Here is a 19,443-nt window from a genome sequence, read left to right on the forward strand (position 1 = left end):
AGACAACTGGCATTGGGCTTATTGCACACCTAAAGGCTACGTCTACTACAGTGCCCCGGCGCCCCAGTACTCTAAAAGAGGATTGGCATTCACTCACGTGACCTCTTCCCTTCTCAGCGCAGAGACGCACTGACGTCAGGACGTCGCGGGGCGTGCGGGCGTGGACCAGAGGTGCTGTCCGCTCACCCGGAGGAGCGATGGGCACTTGGAGTGTGGGATAGTACTGTGGTTCCTTGTGTTTTGGCAGCCGGGATCCTGGCCTGGCCACCCGCCCTAGAGGCGGCGATTTGGAATAAACGAAGCCTTTAGCTATGGCGCCGTCTCCTCCCAGGGCCCTCTTTTGAGGCCTCCTCCTAGGGCATGTGGGCCCTAGCCGGCCGGGGCTGGTGGCGGGGGCTGGTGCTTAAACCATGGGCCACTGGGGCCGCGCGACCCGGGCTGTCCAGGGACCCGTCAGCCCCGACCCTTAGGGCTGCTACGAATTCCTGGACCACAGACAGGCTCTACAGCTCCGCAGAGCTCAAGGTGACGGCCTCTATGTCTCCGGTGAGACCTTTTAAAATGTTGGAGAGTCCCCCCACTCCCCCCCCCCCCAGCCCCCACATGTGATCTTGGAAACGTACTGGGATTCCTGGATCTGGCTGTGAGCCCATATTCCCATTCCTGCAAGGGAGGCGGAGAGTGTGGAGCGCCTGCAGGCTGCACGCCTTTCCACTACTGCCAGTGTGACCTTGAGCCAGTCATTTAACTTTCTCAGTTTAATTCTAAAATCCTCCCAAGGAACCTGCTAATTTTTTTTTTTTTTTTTTTTTTTTTTTTTTTTTTTTTGATTTGAGACATTTGGCTCTGCTTCTTCATTTGTTCAGTGATATACCAATTAAAGGTCCAGTGGCTATTTGTGGGGGTTGTGTGATGCAGTACAAAAAGCTGAAAATACAAGACGAAGAGAAGTATTGGCTATGTCTTAGCTTCCTTTTATTATTTCATTTTATTTCAGCCAAACAACCTGCAGTTTTGACTATCGTGGTTGGAGAACCTGGGATTTCAGTAACTATAGAAACTGCACTATATGATAGCTGTGAAAAGATTAGGCAGAAAAGTGAAAGATTGAATGCAAGTTATGAGTTAGTAGAAAGTAAGGTCTGTGTGATTAGTCAACTTTGGCCTATTCTAAGATCCCTGTGGGGTGTGTGTGTGTGTGTGTGTGTGTGTGTAAAAGTTCTTAAAAATAGTGCAGTACCTTTGACTCAAATGAGGGAAACATCTACTGTGGAACTATCAGATTTAGTTTTATATTTTTACGCAATTAAGTATAATTGTATTTTTGTCTCCCTTGGATTTTGCGGCAGTTATAAATACAAAAACATTGAGGTAAATTTTATAATTTCGTGCTGTTTGTTGATTATGAAATATTGACTGGAAAAATAGAGTGCACAAAATGAATATTTTACTTGAATGCCAATTTTTAGCAGTTTCTGATGTGCTGAAGTAAAACGTTCAAAATGTGTGTATTAGAAAGCAGGAGTTTAATTTTTACACATTTAAAAATGTAATGATAAGCCCTGGTTTTTTTTTCTTACAATTTAAAAAACATTTTTTTCTTCAGGAAATGTGCAAAGTAACAAAACTATCTAAATTAAAATGTTGCAGGCTTTATTAGGAACACAGATTTTTAAATAAACCTGATTTATGATTTCATGTGTGCTAGAAGCAGAGAATTCTTTCTTTCAGCTTTTCTGAGCTCCTTTGCCTTACTTCTACTAGATAATTTGCATACTCAAAACTGTTGAGAAGTTTCAGATGTCTTGTATTCTGCATTCATGGAAATAAATTCAGTTCCTCATTGGCCCCAGAAGTGATGGAAGCATTAAGGGATTTTTATTTACCTGACTGATCGTCTTTGACTATGAAAATGTTGTGTTTGATGAGTCTTCTTGTGATATGTTGTGTTATGAGCTCAGTCATGTATCTGTAGTCAGAATAATTATATGTAAACACTATAAATACTAGAAATAAAATTGAAGAGCAAGAAAATGTTTTGAATTAGTATATTTGTTTCATATAAGGAAAATTTCATACTCCTACATGTGATTTCTTTCCCCATTCTAGGAAAAACCTGACATGTCTAAATTTCTTGTTGAAGATATTAGAAATTTTAGTATCATTGCACATGTGGATCATGGCAAAAGTACACTAGCTGACAGGCTTCTAGAACTAACAGGTATTTTCATTTTATATCATATGCTTAATCAACTGCAGTGAGTTATTGGGAATCCACTTTTACCATGTTAAATTTTATTTTTAATTTTGTGTGTAGTATTTTCTTTTTTAAAGTCCAGAGAAATACCAATTAAATGTTTCTGTTTGTAGGAACAATTGATAAAACAAAGAATAATAAGCAAGTTCTTGATAAATTGCAAGTGGAACGAGAAAGAGGAATCACTGTTAAAGCACAAACAGCATCTCTCTTTTACAGTTTTCAAGGAAAGCAGTACCTTTTAAATCTCATTGATACACCAGTAAGTATATTAATAACTTTGCATGTATTATGAAAAACCTTTTATTAATAACACAAACATTGTTTAATTTTTTTGAACTGAATTTTAAATATCTTTTTTTCCCTCAATGTTTTTGTTCTAGTGTAACCTCTTTCAAAAGTACAGTTAAATAAAGAAAAAAAAGTAAACCTATGTTTAACAACATTTTATCAGTGTCAGTAGATTTGCCATAATGCCCCTTCCTGGAATAACTGTAGCTAACATTTAAAGGTATGAATATTTTTGTTTCTTAGGGCCATGTTGATTTTAGTTATGAAGTATCCAGGTCACTTTCTGCTTGCCAGGGTGTTTTACTGGTCGTTGATGCAAATGAGGTAGGATTTTTCATTTTATATAATGATATGTCTATTTGGTTGTTTCAAGATGTTTTCCTTAAAATGTATTATGGAAACAGAATTTTTCTGTTTGAATAAAGAAATAGATTGTGTTTTTCAAAATCATATGCTTTGATGCTGTTAACTTGAAGTTTTATTACATTAAGGAAGGCATTCTGTGGAATTGAATAATTTGTTAGTTTTTAAAGCTGATTGAAGTATTCAAAAGATTATAATTTTTGTTGCAGCATGAAGGTTGTCCTGTTATCAGTGCATCCTATGAAAACCTCCTCCACCAACTTTAGCAGTCCATGTCAGTAGAGTTTAAAAATCTTTAGTTTTTAGGTGATTTTTAAGGTAATAATTTAGAAAGTGTTAGAATGTCTTAGGGTTAAAGCAATAGTTTAGAATGTTGCCAATTTTAGTTTTTGTGGTATAAAATTCGTGAAATACCTATATAAGAAATATACTAAAGTTTAAGCTTTTCATGTATCTCAGTTTTTCACAAAAGTCTGAATTAAAAATTCAGGTTTTATTGTTGTTGTATTGTGTGTCTTGATTCTGCCAAGAACAGTAAATCTCCACCTTACTTACATAGTACTAGGCTTTATAAACTGCATCACATGATTGTATTCTGTAGTAGGTTTTGAAGTCCTTGAGGATCCATTTTTCATCTTTGTGTCTCTAATACCTGGCACAATTCTTGGCACATGAAGGACCTCCAATTAATGTTTCTTGAACTGAAAGAAATTATCACAGGGAATGAGCCAGGTGTATGGAAGTGTGGGTTATCAAATTTGCTGTGTAAAAACCTCTGCTTGAGGCTCCCTGTGTTAATCTTTGTAGAATGTCTATTTTGTTTAAACTATTCCCTTACCATGAGTGATCTTTATTTTAACCCCAAACACATAAGCTAGAGAGCAAAGTAGGAAGGGCAGTATTGGTCAGCTACTTGTCATTATATTGAAATGCCTGAGATAATTAGCTTATATAGAGGTTTATTTTGGCTGTTTTGGAGGCTCCTGTCCATCACCGATTGACCCATTACTTTGAGCCACTGACAGTGCAGCATTTCATGGTAATAGTATGTTGCAAAGCAAAACTACCCACCTTGTCAGACTGGAAGCAAAAAAAGGAGGAAGGGGTTACTATCCCACAGTTATCTTAAAGGGCATGTGCCAATGACCTAAGGGTCTCCTGTAGCCCCCACCTCCTAATAATGCAACCCTAGAGATAATACCTTTAATACATGGGCTTTTGGAGAATTCAGGGCCCAAACTATAGCAGGCAGATATTTGGCATTTTGTTTATTATTTGGGTGATGGAAAAATCTGTTTTGATGAGGATGATGATTTGAATACCTTATGGTTTTGAATATAAATTTTGTGATGGTAGAATGGTCATCTCAGACTCTCATGTCTTTATATCTCCAGGGTATTCAAGCCCAAACTGTAGCAAATTTCTTTCTTGCCTTTGAAGCACAGTTAACGGTAATTCCAGTTATAAACAAGGTAATTATAATAAGACAACAAAGCTATTTATTATTTTACTTTTGAAAAGTTTATTTACTGTTTAAATGTCAGGTGCAGGATTTTATATGAGGGCTATCTAGCCACTTATTCCATGTATTGGTGGGATTGACCTCTTTGAGTTGCATGGGATAGAATTACAAGTCAAACTCCTAGGCCTTTGCACAAAGCCTGAGAATGGAGTTCCTCTAAATTGCATGTAGTGTGAGAAGGCCATTTCTGTAGAAATGGTATGCAAGCAGACAAAAATATATTATACAGACTGCACATAGGAAAAGCAAAGAGGCTTATGATTATGAGAAAACAGTATAGCCCATGAAACAGTTCAGTGATAAACTGAGCTCTCTTATAAATCTCAGTTTCATATTTCATTGCATTATATTCCTTGATATTAGAGTTTAATAAAAGTAAGTCTGCCTATATAGGTAAGACAGCTTTTTATCACACTTTATATTTAACTTTGAAAATCCATTGACATGGTGCTAATTGATGTGATTACTGAACTCTTCTGCACTGAACTATTTCTTTGCATGTTGTGCTGCCTGACTTGTATATTTTGTAGTCATACTTGTTAAAATTATATTATCTACTTTTTTGAAATAAAAACAGAGAGGTTAGTTAGGTTATAGCAGTAAGCCTTTAGCTATCTCCAAATACTGTTGATATATATTTTGTTTTTATTATGCTAATATGGTGGATTTTATTTTTAAGATAGATCTGAAGAATGCTGATCCTGATATGGTTGAAAAACAAATTGAAAAAGTATTTGATATTCCAAGTGATGAATGTATTAAGGTAAAATATCATTTTTTGAAGATGGATTTTACTTTAAATAATCTCAGGTAAATGGCTTAAGTGAATTTTATGGTATTTGAGCGTCTGACATTGTACAATGTCTTTGTTATTTCATTTGATTCTCACAAGGAACCCATTTTATATTGTTAGGACACACAGGACTCATTTCTGTGTTTAAAGGAACTAAGGCTCAGATTTTTATCATGTTCCTTAGATCATAGGTTGTAGTTAGCCAGTATACCAGGACAAAAACGGGCCTTTTGAAACGCATTGCAGTATGACTTCTTGTATGCCATTTTACCTCTTTGGAAATACTGTCTTTGCAGACCAGGTTCCAACTAATTTCATATCTTTGAATTTTTACATACCTTTTAAAGGATAGTTTGCTTATTAAGTAGCCACAACCATAGCTATGCTGCATGGTAGAAAAATATATCATTGCAGCAATATAATATTTTCCTCTGTTTGGTTTTTGAAAAAGCAAATTTCTAGTGATATTATTTTTATCCTATACACAGTAGACAAATGCATACAACTGAATAAAGTAGCAACGTTTTACTTATATCTTATTTATTTTGGGGGTGAGGTACAACTGGCATGTATACTAAATGCATAGGATAGCCTCCAAAATAAAGAATTTCTTGCCCAAAATATCAATAGTGCTAACTTCTCTGCAAAGACAGTATTTCCAAAGGGGTAAAATGACATACAAAAAGTCATATTGCAGTGCATTTCATTAATAAGTGCAATGAAATGTCAGTAGAATGAGTTTGAAGGGGAAGAGGTAGTGTTTAGGAAATGGGTTTGGAAATCAATATTTCAGAGAAAGTTCTTACACTGATGATGACAAAGGTAACTCATAGTCTTGTGGTTTAAGTCTTACATTGTTTTTTCAGTGTGAGAACAATAAAAGAGTAAAGGGCTTTATAGTTGCATGCCATCCACATATACTGATCATTCTTGAGATTTAGGCTGAATATGAATAATCATTTCATATTTCAGATATGAAAGCTGAATTTCAAGAAAATAGGTATTAGTGAAAGTCCTACATTCCATGCAGACATATGATTGTTACTCTGTTTTTCTTGAGTATTGGGGATTAAATTCAGGAGCACTCCACTACTGAGCCACATCCCCTGTGCAATTTTGTATTTAATTTAGAGACAGGGTCTGACTAAGTTGCTTAGTGCCTTCCTTTTGCTGAGGTTGGCTTTGGACTCACGATCCTTCTGCCTCAGCCTTCCTAGCTACTGGGATTATAAGACGTGAGCCACCATGCCTATCATGATTGTTACTCTTGGACTTTTTCAATTCTTAGTCCATTACTTTCTCTACAGCATGCTAAGAATGCTCTTATAATTCAGTCCTGGAACCATGGAACCTCCTAACTGTAATGAAAAAAGGTATTTGTCAGCATACAAATGTGATTTTCCTTTTGCTATATTGAAACTAGTTGATAATTATTAGAATTTTTCTGAACATAAAGCTTAAGTCATCAGAATAGAAAAATATATCCTTAATTTTAAATGCTTTTTCTTTTTTTCCTGTATATTTTTAGATTTCTGCTAAACTTGGAACAAATGTTGAAAGTGTTCTTCAAGCAGTTATTGAAAGAATACCCCCGTAAGTATTTTTTGCTGTTTTTATACTATTCACTTAATATGTAATAGTTCAAAGACCATCAGTTTGATTTTTTTTAAATCGTGGATATGCAAATACACTTGTAGCGAATGAGAATAAACCTTTGTTTTTAGTAATATACTTAAGCATATACAGTAGAGTAAAAGGAAAAGAACAGGGGTGGTAGGGATCTCTTCTTAACAACCATGAAAGAATTTCATTGACAATTCTTTTTTGCTTTATAATGAACAAATATATTAACAAATAAATATTGCAATTTATTCAAAGTTGAATTCAATCTGACATACATATTTTACAGAAAGATTCTTTTATTTTGGCTGTTAGGTATCAACCCTTTCTCAAGAACAAGAGTACATTAAACATAATACCCAAGTTGAAAATAGGTGTTTTCATTAAGGTTTTAATTTGGTATATATATTTTTACTTGTATTTAATAGCCCTAAAGTGCATCGCAAAAATCCCCTGCGAGCTTTGGTATTTGACTCCACCTTCGACCAGTATAGGGGTGTGATAGCCAATGTAGCATTATTTGATGGTGTGGTTTCCAAAGGAGATAAAATTGTGTCTGCACATAATCAAAAGACATATGAAGTTAATGAAGTCGGAGTTTTGAATCCTAATGAGAAGTCAACTCATAAATTGTAAGTAATCTGTAATAGTAGCTAAAATGTTTGTATATATTTATATTTCTGCCCCTTTCTCACCTTGGTGAGCTTACAATGATCTCCACTTTGTATCTTAAAAAAGTACCTGATTATTTAATGCAACTATACAGTGAATGCTGCAGAAGGGTCTCATGTATGAAGAATGGTAGGAACGTTTATGGATATAAAATATAATCAATAGATGTTTATTCTTGACTAGTCACAACTGATTTAATGATATAGTAGATTGGGTCCTATATTGATATGTTCAGTGGAATAATTAAAGAGTTAGTTTTTCCCACCCATATCCATGTTGAGAAAATTTTTTTGGACATTTAAGTTCATTACAACTAGATTTTCTAACATAAAGATAGTATGGAACTTTGCATTCTTTTCTTTAGTGTGAAATTCACAATAAAACCTTGATTAACTAAAATCCCTGGGGAGTGGGATTAGAAAGGTAGTGTGCTTTAGAAAAACAGACCTGAGTTACAACTAGAGTGCCTGCTCTATGTTAGATACTGATGGGACATGACTTTATGTACATAGTTTGAGGTTTCTTGGGTACTGTTTCTTCATCTGTAAAAAGTTAGGGTATTGTGCCAGATGTTTGCATAGACCACATTTGAAGGTTCAATATTGTACATTACTATTACATTACATTACTATTGCAGTACATTACTAATTACCTTGAGTCAGAAATTCTGTGTATTTTAATTTTACTTAAATAATTCTAAAATCAGCTTCTATTGTGCCAAATATGAATATTATTGCATCTTCACTTAAGGTTCTCATACTTCATTCTACATATAAATTAGTTTACGTAGGGATTTCTTTTCTAAACTAAGGTAAAACTCTTGACATTTTAGAATGTGCTCTTTTCCTACAAGACAAATATCAGATAGTTGTCAGATTTGTTGAAAGCTCACATTTTTCTGCTTAAAATTTACTTTTTTGTTTATTAAAGAACATTTGTAACATTTTTATTAATTAGTAAAATAGATGATTAGTGTATCATGCTTGTGTATGGTGAAACCAGTTATACTGTGTTTATAATTTAGAAGCTGTTGTTTAATTTGTAAAAGTTTGCAGACTTATGGAGAAGTTTTAGGCTTCTGCAGGGGTTTTTGTGGTAATGGCTGAGATATGGTGTTTTTGGTTTTTTGGTCTTTTGCGGATAAGCCCCAGAGGTTTAAAATTGATATGCAGCACTTATTTGTAGTTTGATCAAGTTTTGTTTGGATGGGAAAGCTGTACAACTGTAGTATGCAATTGAGATGTTAAAGCAGTATATTTGCATATAATAATTTTATTTAGATATGCAGGACAGGTGGGCTATCTGATTGCTGGGATGAAAGATGTCACTGAAGCGCAAATAGGAGATACATTGTATTTACATAATCATCCAGTGGAGCCCTTGCCTGGGTTTAAATCAGCGAAACCAATGGTATTTGCAGGTGAGGAGCTCACAAGTTCAAAGGTCAAGGGCCAAAAATTCTTCAACTAAAAGTCTGACCCTTTAGTGAAAGAAAAATCAGAGGATAAAGACAGATTCTGGTTATTCTAAATGACTGTAAATGTCAGGATATTCTTGTCATTTCATTTTTTATGTGTGCATGCTATTGACACATAAGTTGTTAATTTCATATATATGATGAAGTTTTTCTGGGAGTTCATTTAGGACTCCTTAAGAAAATAAATGCATATGAAAAAAGCTGGTTTATAGGATATTATTTTCATTTCTCTAGGGAGTTCATTTTTATATCTGAAATGTTTTTCTAATTAGGATGTTTTTATTTCTGATTATCAGTATATTTACTGAGTATTCTCCTCTTACTTAATTGGGTTTTCTTTAATGTTATATCAGTGTAAATGTGACACAGAATACAGTGTGACTTTAAGAATATAACTTCAGAACCGTTTACTATTATGTGGTATTAAGATATTTTAGAAAAGACCAGATCAAAGATCATCAAGTTATTCTACACAGAGTACCAATTGGTTTTCTCCCTATAGACTATCTCATTGGGAATTATGAACTTTGGTTATCCCCACATTTAAGCAGCCAGCCATCTGGATATTGGCAACTTGCAAGGTGTGGTATTCACAGTTGTGAGACAAAAGAGAATTTGATGAATCAGTACACTCCCATAGTATTTGTTAGTAAATTCCTAAAAAAAAAATTGTCTTTGGATTTAATAGAGAATGGACCATATAGAACTAAAAGTTCTATGTAGTTTTCATTTCCACTCTTATTTCTTCTCTAGTAATAGAGATGCAACTATATAGTAAATGTTCCGTTCAATTGTAGAACATCTTACACTTAAATAAACTCAATTTTTTTTTTCCTGTAGGCCTAAATTTCCATGGTTCCTTCTTGTTTTTCTTCCCTCATACTTCTGTAAAAGCATAAAAACACTGTAATGTGAATCCATTTTTGTATTCCTTAAAGCTAATGAATTTTGCAACTAGTTTAACTTAATATTGATAAATTTTGAGTAAACCAGTATTTTAGTCAATAGAATATACTAAAGTAATATAAAAGCTAATTGGTTACTTTTGGACTGGAGAATACCACATATTGTTTGGTTTATAGGCAGCTTATCTTGTGATAATTAATACTTCTTGTGTCACCAGGAATGTACCCAGTAGACCAATCTGAATATAATAACTTGAAGAGTGCTATAGAAAAACTGACTTTAAATGACTCCAGTGTGACAGTGCATCGGGATAGCAGCCTTGCTCTGGGTGCTGGCTGGAGGTAAGATTCATTCATGTAGTAGAGTTGCATTTTTGTAGGAAAGCGTAGTTTAGATGGTGTATTGTTCTTGAAACATTTCTAAATATAAGTTTATATTAATATAGTAAAGTTAAACCTTATGTCAGCCTATTTTACACTGTGGATTCATGTTTTATGAATAAGTTTTATGATAATTTTAGATTTGCAATGGAAGATTTGAATCTTATTTAATAAATTATATTAGCATTTAATTATGATGTGAGTTGTTTGAATGACTCCTGGTCCACCACTCCCCTGAAGTAACATGTTCATCAAAGCTAATAGAGCCCCCAGGATATAAACAATTTAAAGTATGGCTTTTTTGTCCTCAAGGCTGGGATTTCTTGGACTTTTGCATATGGAAGTTTTCAACCAACGGCTAGAGCAAGAATATAATGCTGCTGTTATTTTGACAACACCTACTGTTCCATATAAAGCTGTTCTTTCATCAGCAAAATTAATAAAGGTACTATAGTGTTTCATATTGTTTCACATCAGCATAAAAGGGAAAACTAAATAAATTGTGTATGAAGAATGTAAGAGGAAATTCTTAGTAAGAAGTAGCTGAGTAGCTATTAATAAACTATTGATTGATTAGTGTAATAATTTATGCATTTTTTTCTTAATTTGATCTCTATATTATCAAAGCTAGTCTATTACTGATAGTAAAAATTAGAATAAATAATGAAACTACTGTTCTAAATATAGAACAAAGATGAAAAATATAATTTTGGTCATAAGTAATTTATTTTATTAAAAAGGAGAGCATTCATTCTTGTGGGCACAGAAACTTTAGATTTCAAGTTAATGATGGAGACAATGTTATTTTCCATCCAAACAGCAATTTATTAATTTTAAGTAACCATTAACTTTGGAATCTATATTTTCCAACAAAATTAACTTAGTAAACTAATACCTTAAAAGGGTCAAATTGACACATATACTTTTTAATAGCCCATGAAATGTAAAGTGTAGTAAGTCAATAACTGAAATATTTATTAACAATTGTTTTAGTAATGTTAAATGATTATTACTGGAGGGGTTTTGAATTTTGTTCTTCTTAATTCTCTTTAGTTATATATAACATTAGGATTCGTTTTGACACAATTAAAGCATGAAATGTAATTCAGCCTAATTCCTCCAGTATTTCTCCATTTCCCCTTTTCTTACCCTTCACCCTCCCATTGTTCCCTTCCCTTTATATGATCTTTCTGATATTTACAATGCTTTTTGTTTTCTTTTTTTAGTTGTGTCTTGTGGATGTACTTGATAGTGAGAATTCACTGTGCTTATATTTATATATGGACATGTGAAAGTTGGGACAGATTCATTCCACTGTTCTTCTCTCATTTTGTTGTCCCTCCCTTCCACTCAGTCCCCTTCATCTAGTCTACTGATCTTTCTTCTATTTTGATAGAATTCCCCCACTTTCTTCCTTTCTCCCCCTAACCCCTTTTAACCACCTTATTTTGGACTAGCTTCCTCATATCAGCAAAAACATTCAACCTTTGACTTTTTGGGTCTGACTTATTTAATTTAGCATGATATACTCTGGTTCCATCCATTTACCAGCCAATGCCATAATTTCATTCTTCTTCATGGCTGGGTAATACTGTATTGTGTATATATACTACATTTTTTTTACCCATTCATCTGTTGAAGGGCACCTAGGTTAGTTCCATAGCTTGCATGTTGTGAATTGAGCTGCTATAAACATTGATTTGACTGTCTTATAGTATATGGTGCTTTCATATATTGTGGATATTAATTAAAGAAAAAGTATGTTAAGATAATATTCTAAGCTTTAGGAATTCTTATATGTTCTTATTATAAGTGGCAAAAGTTTAATAAAATAATTAAATTCTAGAGTATGCTATAAGGTAAAAGATTTGCTTTTTAAAGAAATGTGGTAATTATTACATTAGTATTTTTTCTTGTTGATTTTTCTAAATTTTAGGAATACAGACAAAAAGAAATCACAATCATCAACCCTGCACAATTCCCTGATAAGCCAAAAGTAACAGAATATTTGGAGCCAATTGTTTTGGGTACCATTATCACACCAGATGAATACACTGGAAAAATAATGATGCTTTGTCAGGTAGAAATGAAAAACTATTTAATACAAAAGTAGAATTTAATCTTCTGAAACAGTAGTTCCCAACCTAGGCTTTGAAAGATTTATTTCTATTGAGAAAATTGAGTTTAATGAGATTTTCATATATATAGCTGTGTCTATATCTATACAAGTATAAAGATGCATATGCTTTTAAATTCTATTTTCAAGTAAGAAAAACAATCAGTGTTTTTGATCATCTGGTAACTTATTGATATTTTTAGCCCAAAGGAAATAAATTTAATATGCATTCTGAACTGGCTAAAAGTATGATTCCTTTTAGCCCTTTAAGGACTTCAGTATCATTTGAAAGAGGATTTGAATATCATTTGAAAGATAATTATAAAACTTCAGGGACCCTAGATTAGAAGTATTCCCCATTTTGCTTTATAATTCTTGCCTTTTTTACTGTAATAATACTTACTCCACAAATGGGGTATAATGAAATTCATAAAATCTACATATTTGGAATATTGACACACAGTATTTGGAATATTGACACATAATGTAAAGTGTGTCAAATAGTGACTAGAAGACCTGAATTTTATTTCTGTACCACAAACTACATTGTAATTACGATCCGTTGCTTAATTTCTCTGGACCCAATTTGTAAAAAAAAAAAAAAAAGAAGAAGAAGAAGAAAAGAAATTAGGACTTTGCCTTTTGTAGTTACATGTGATTTATTGCTCAATGTAATAATGTGTAATTTAAAAAAGATAAAACTGTTAGATAAACACAAAGGATTAAAGGCTTTGCTAGCAAGCATAATGTAATTGAAATACAAAAAGGTTCTTCTTGTATTAAAAAATAATGCTTCTAAATTTTTACTAGACCATTAGAGAATTATTCATTTTTTCCATTCTTTATTATTAGGATTTGTAACTTGGTAGTTGATATCTGTATGCACCAGTTTAAGACCAGTATTTGTCTAGGTTTTACTTAAATACATTTTTTCTTTTTCTTTTTTAGGCTCGAAGAGCAGTTCAGCAAAATATGATGTTCATTGATCAAAGTAGAGTTATGCTTAAATATCTTTTCCCTTTGAATGAAATTGTGGTAGATTTTTATGACTCTTTGAAATCCCTGTCTTCTGGATATGCTAGGTAAAAAATATATGGCAATCTCAAATGTTTGTTAACTTTTTGAAATACTGACAAGAATATGCCACCCACTTAGTAATTTCAACTCTCATATATAGTTGAAAATAGAAGTCTAAGGTTGGAAAGGCTTGGAATCTTGTAGTTCTAACACTGAGGTGGTGTTAGAGAATACTTATAATTTGCTTATGACAAAAAAATTCTTTTGATCAAATTGTAACTCTACTTTTAATAGAAAAAAAACAACTTAGCACCTTCTTTATGAAAAGAATTATATTCCTTCTGTCTTTTATTAAGAATTGTACATGTTAAAAAGCTACTGTGACTTCAGCTATACTTTTGAAATGTGTTCCCGTGATCCCAGGCACATCTATTTACACATGAAAAACAGAAGTACATATTCATTCTATTTAAAATGCTAGGGGTTCACCTGTGTTTATGAATAAATAACTTGGTTTTCCTAGGAATAAATGTTTTACATCATAAAAAACTGTATGTATAGGAACACAGCCAAAGTTAAGAGTTAAAAGTTAATATTAAATAATAAATAAGGAACTGTGTATCTAGTATTCTGGCATTCTTTTTTTTGTTGGGGCAATTAAGTCTGTATTATGTCAGTATCCTTAAGGTCTTACATTACAGGGTAGTGTATAGTAGAATTTAAAGGAAATATGAAACACAATAGAGAAAACAGTGTGGGAAAATAAACATTGAGATCTATAAAAAACACACAAGACATGAATATTAAAATTAACACTGAAAGAAAAATTCCAGTGTTTCAACTTCTGTAATAACCTGGAAATTTAACTTATTTTTTTCAGGTGAAGAGGGTCAGCATATAGAGTAACTCTTTTTACTACAGAAGTCTTATGTTTGATTATATAGAGAACTTAGTTTTTCTGATTTGTCATCCATTTTATTTTTCTTGTATGTCTTTTAGACAAGACTTTGAGCATGTAAGTGGTAATAAAATTTAAAATAAAATGAATTAAAGTGGCAGGTTCAAAAATTACTACAGTTAAAAGGATTATTAGTAGATATATTTGTTTTTAAACATTTTAAACAAAAGTCTATCAACTATAGTTTGCCTTTGGGTAATACTTTCTGTATTTAAAAAATCTTTTAGCTTGGAAACTTAAAATACATTTCAAATTTTGAGCTACATAAAACTAAAATCCTCAAACTTCTAACATTAAGGTGATTCTCATGTTCAAGATGAATGTCATTTCTACACTTAACAGAAATTTCTTATAGTTCGTAGCCTTCTATAAAGCCATCGACCTCCCATGGATTGAGATCAGGAAAAATTAGTTTCATGTTGAGGGTAAAAAATCTACTACAGCATGGTCATAATGAGGATGTAATGCCAAACCAAATAGCTGTTTTCTCTCAAACTTCAACCCCAAGCACAGTATCTTTTTGGAATTCCAGATGTGTTTCCTGTAATCATATAGGAAATCCAAAAGTTTCATGTATTAATGGCTGTTTGTCAATGCAACAGCACTTATTTAAACAGGATTGTCATTGGTAATAGAAAACTAAACAGAAACTCAACTAATATATCTTGAGAATGACCCATTAATATATGGTACTGAACAGAGCCCACCAGCTGCTGGGAACATTGGGGAGGAAATGACTTTTGTCTTTAGTGATCTATTATTCTAATCTGGTTTAACCATTTTCTTTTCCTTCACTTTCTGGACATAAACCTGTTGTTTTTCATCCCTTATTTCATAAAGTTTGTTCCTTATTGTGGACATTTAAACTCACTGTATATGTAATATTTGTAATATTTTGATGGCAAGCTAGATTTTGTTATAGGGGAGTGAGTAATGAAAGAAATAAGAAAAATTAATCTCCTGGGATATATGTCATTTGGACTTTTTTTTCTTGTTAGCTTTGATTATGAAGATGCAGGCTATCAGACTGCAGAACTTGTAAAAATGGATATTCTACTGAATGGAAATATTGTAGAGGAGCTAGTAACTATTGTACACAAGTAAGTTGAGTAGAAACTAATCATGAAATGTGAAAATAATCACTTTTGATGCATTTTTTCTTTAGTTATTAGTCACTCATTTTTATTCCAACAGCTACATTTAAAAAATTTTTAATGATAATTAAAATAGTTTTCGGTCTACTGGTTATATCCCTCTATTGTTTCTTATACTTCTTTCCAGATTACTAAAAATATAAAGGCAGTATAGAAGTATAGCCAATAAAATAGTGTCATGGAAAGAAAGCCTTTACCATGTGAAAGTAAATGTTTTTTAAACTTTATAATGGTGGTTTTAAGAAAACAAAAAGGTTTTAGCATTCATAAAATTATAATAATGAAAAATGAAATTATGAACTGGCACACTGGTTAAATTATGGCAAACCCATAACCATATTTCAACTCATTAAATTATATTATAAATTAGTATTTAATGACAGAAAATGAGGAAGGTAAAATGTACACTATGATCTAACTACAATAAATATCAAAAGGATATATCTTAAAAGTGTTAACTGGTTTTCTGTGGAAGAGAGAAGGGGCATCAAGGATGTTTTTTATTTTCTAATATGTTTCTAAATTTTCTAACATTAATTTTATTTAAAAAGTTATTCATGATTCAAAGAGAGATGTTTATGATAAATAAGTTCCACTTGAACCTCTTCTAAAAAAAAATCACTGTTAAATTGATTATACAAATGCCTATAGATACATTAAACATTCTTATTTAGGATATGTAAATAGTTATATATTTTTCTGTTTCAGAGACAAAGCACACACTGTTGGCAAAACCATATGTGAACGTCTAAAGGATACTCTTCCCAGGCAGTTGTTTGAGATAGCAATTCAAGCTGCTATTGGAAGTAAAATTGTTGCAAGAGAAACGTGAGTTGAAATTCATTTCTGGTTTTAGAATTGATATACCTAGAAAACTGAAGAATATTGGAAATTTTAACTTACTATTGGCCTAAGCTTTATTCCTACTTGTAGAAACAGTATGATAGCTGACTCCACTTCCAGTGGTTTAAGTGGTGACTTTTACTTTGAATTACTTACGTAACTCTATCAGGAATGTTTTTTCAGATAGGAGTTTGAAAAAATTTCCATTTATTTCCATTGAATGACTATATTGTATTTCCTTGAAGAGGAATTTCCTTAAGGTTTTATCTAGATAGACTCAACCAATTCAGGTAGTTTATAAGTAATAGAAACTGAAACTAAAAGATAAAATAAGTATCTTTTATCTGAAGCATGTAATACCACTTCCCAAGAAGTAGGGAGGTTCTAAATCAGAAAGGAACGTGAATATCATATTACGCTTTGGACTGTAGGTTAGGAACCTCATATGTGGGTTATAATAGATGAGAGATGCCTTCATTTCTGTAGCAAACTAGTCTTTTCCACAAGATAGTAATAAGTCAGAACTGAATCAGCTGATAGGAAATATTCCTAACTGCAGGAAGTCTTATAGTACACTTCCCTTTTTTTAATGATCCTAATTACTTCTGGGAAATCAGAAATACCTCTGTAGTTACGAAAAGTTGTAAATTGCTATTTAATTCTAGCTTAACCAAAGCCAACATCTTTATATATATTTGAGATAAATTTTATGTCTATTCTTGGACTGAATTTCATTTTGTAAAACTGTTTTGCTTCAGTTATTTTTGTGTTTCATGAAAACAGACTAGGCAGAATATAGTTGATAACCACAGAACATCAGGAAAATAGTAAATGATCATTCAATGATTGTGTTAAGGTTCTGCCAACACATATGGTTTTGCCAACAGTGTATGCTTTGTCTCTGAAGCAGAAAAATATGTAATTATTTACCTATCCTAAATATTTGAATGTTTAATGTGATCTGTAGTAATTTGCATAATCAGGTTTTTTTATTCTTGAAAAATAGAGGTCTGTATCTTAATGAATATCTGTAAAAGGGAGTTTTGGGGTTTTTTTTCACAGTTACATAGAGATTTTAATACCTTTTTTCAATCATTGTGGGTATTCTGATACTATATGAAAACTAAAAAAAAAAATAAATTATTTGCAGGACTATTTTTAAAAATTAGAGTGACCTGGAAATTTCTCAAACACTACAGTAATAGATTATTAATCTATGATATAGACATATTCAAATTAGGATAGGTTTTTATAAAAGCTCTGTACCACTGAGCCACAACCCCAGCATAAAAGCCTAAATCTTGTAATGTCTTCCTAGTTTATCTTTCTAACTATTCCACCCACATTCAATACTAATAATAATCCACTTTAATTGTTTTAAGTAGTAGCAGTATTACTAGGTTGAGCCATAAATAATATAACTCTTACATTAAGGTCACATTAGGCTGAAGTTTGAATAATCAAGCCTAACTACCACAGCTTGGCCTTTTTTTCTTAATAAAATACTGGTTGATAATCATGTTGAATTTATTTGCTGTTTTATGCTAACTGCATGAAAATACAAGGCACTTGAGCTACTATTTACTTGCTTACAGTAGTTTTATATACATAATAGCATTATCATTAAAGTCTTTTATTAAGGAGAAATTGTTTAAAAGTACTTTTTAAAAGTATAGTGGAAACGTGTACTTAAACATAATTTCTTCTTTTACAGTGTGAAACCCTATAGGAAAAATGTTTTGGCAAAATGTGTACGTATCTAGTGTATATTCTATTTTGTAGTATTTCTATTTCGTAGGTTTTAAGTCAAAAAGGGGTAAAAATATATTGGTTTTCATGTTGGTTTTTATAAATGTCCTTTATTTTGGGGCTGGGGATGTAGCTCAAGTGGTTGCACGCTCACCTGGCGTGCTTGCGGCCCGGGTTCGATCCTCAGCACCACATACAAAACAAAGATGTTGTGTCCGCCAATAACTAAAAAATAGATATTAAAATTCTCTCTCTCTCTCTCTCTCTCTCTCTCTCTCTCTCTCTCTCTCTCTCCCCCCCTCTCTCTCCCTCTCCCTCTCTCTTAAAAAAAAAAAAAAAAGTCCTTTATTTTAATCTTCAGGTTTCCTTTTTAAAGAGGTAAATTTTAGATTGATCATAGTAATTAGTTTGATTACATTCATAAACATTTTTTCATCTTATTCATAAGACTTTCCATATATACATATACACACACACACACTAAGGGTAGATTTGATAACTTTTTTATAGTCTAATATATGATGAAAGATTCTGAAGACCATGGCTTTTACAGTGGTAAGATTGAGAATTGAGATCCACCTCTCTTGTTTTGCCAAAGTTTTCTGTATCTCAGTTATTAACTCAATTATTATGAGAACTAAATGATTCTTTCTAAATCCTCAGTATAGTTTCTGGCACATTTTTGTCTATGTGAGTAAGACTTTCTATATTGGACTATATCTATATAATTTAAAATTACAAGCATTGAGTTGAATTGGTAATGAGACTGATAATTCTAATATGCTATAAATAACTGTAGTACTGTTTCTGTGGGGAATCTTCATATCCATCCAAAATAACTAAACCTTTTATCATTGTTTAATGAGTGTCTGCCAGCAAGATTAGAGAGGTAACTTTGCGTATGTCTACCTCATGGACAGTAATTTCATAAGAATGTTATGATTCTATTGTGATCTCTGTGTAACTATAGGATTATTATTTTGTGAAGTTTTTTGGACTTACAATTTTTCAAAATATTTTTCAGTATGGTGGTGATATTACCCGAAAGATGAAACTTTTGAAGAGACAAGCAGAAGGGAAAAAACGGATGAGGAAAATTGGCAACATTGAAGTTCCTAAAGATGCTTTTATAAAAGTTCTAAAAACACAAACTAATAAATAACTCATGGAAAACATAAGGAACCTCAATAAATTATAAACTGTGTAAAGAACTTCAACAAATTAAAACCTGTGTATTTTTTTCTTTATAGTAACTTACAACAATAAGATGAAAATAAATAAGTTTCCTTATTAGTTTCAGGGTTTTCAAGTTTGTTTAGTAAAAG

General features: G+C 32.3%; 2 protein-coding genes across 4 annotated transcripts in view; one reads left to right on the plus strand and one right to left on the minus strand.

Moving 5' to 3' along the window:
* The first annotated feature begins 161 nt into the window (after window positions 1-161).
* Window positions 162-19,345, plus strand: Guf1 (GTP binding elongation factor GUF1). 3 transcript variants are annotated; one of them, XM_076865229.2, is made up of 17 exons: window positions 162-546; window positions 2,110-2,221; window positions 2,371-2,519; window positions 2,792-2,872; window positions 4,306-4,383; window positions 5,113-5,196; window positions 6,755-6,819; window positions 7,275-7,478; window positions 8,799-8,938; window positions 10,119-10,242; window positions 10,594-10,726; window positions 12,218-12,361; window positions 13,346-13,479; window positions 15,371-15,472; window positions 16,235-16,354; window positions 18,084-18,120; window positions 19,143-19,345. In XM_076865229.2, the coding sequence occupies exons 1-17, from the start codon at window positions 361-363 to the stop codon at window positions 19,278-19,280; spliced, it is 2,031 nt and encodes a 676-aa protein (XP_076721344.1). In that variant the 5' UTR covers window positions 162-360; the 3' UTR covers window positions 19,281-19,345. The 3 variants fall into 3 exon arrangements, with proteins under 3 accessions (XP_076721344.1, XP_076721345.1, XP_076721346.1); XM_076865230.2 differs by having other exon boundaries at window positions 162-525; XM_076865231.2 differs by lacking the exon at window positions 15,371-15,472.
* Gnpda2 (glucosamine-6-phosphate deaminase 2) overlaps window positions 3,480-19,443 on the minus strand; it is a 41,713-nt gene continuing 25,749 nt past the window's right edge. Inside the window, exon 7 of the mRNA XM_076865234.2 lies at window positions 3,480-3,612. Coding sequence (XP_076721349.2) covers window positions 3,557-3,612 — 56 coding nt within the window. The 3' untranslated portion in view covers window positions 3,480-3,556. The remainder of the gene's footprint in view (window positions 3,613-19,443) is intronic.

This window comes from Callospermophilus lateralis, chromosome 8 (genome assembly GCF_048772815.1).
Source record: "Callospermophilus lateralis isolate mCalLat2 chromosome 8, mCalLat2.hap1, whole genome shotgun sequence".
NCBI lineage: Eukaryota > Metazoa > Chordata > Mammalia > Rodentia > Sciuridae > Callospermophilus > Callospermophilus lateralis.

What these genes read in the sequence shown, in the direction of transcription:
- Guf1 (XM_076865229.2), top strand. Translation starts at nt 361, where the DNA reads ATGTGGGCCCTAGCCGGCCGGGGCTGGTGGCGGGGGCTGGTGCTTAAA. An exon ending in TAATTCCAGTTATAAACAAG is followed by an intron (nt 4,384 to 5,112) that starts GTAATTATAATA and finishes TTTATTTTTAAG; the next exon opens with ATAGATCTGAAGAATGCTGA. An exon ending in AAAATGTTTTGGCAAAATGT is followed by an intron (nt 18,121 to 19,142) that starts GTACGTATCTAG and finishes AATATTTTTCAG; the next exon opens with TATGGTGGTGATATTACCCG.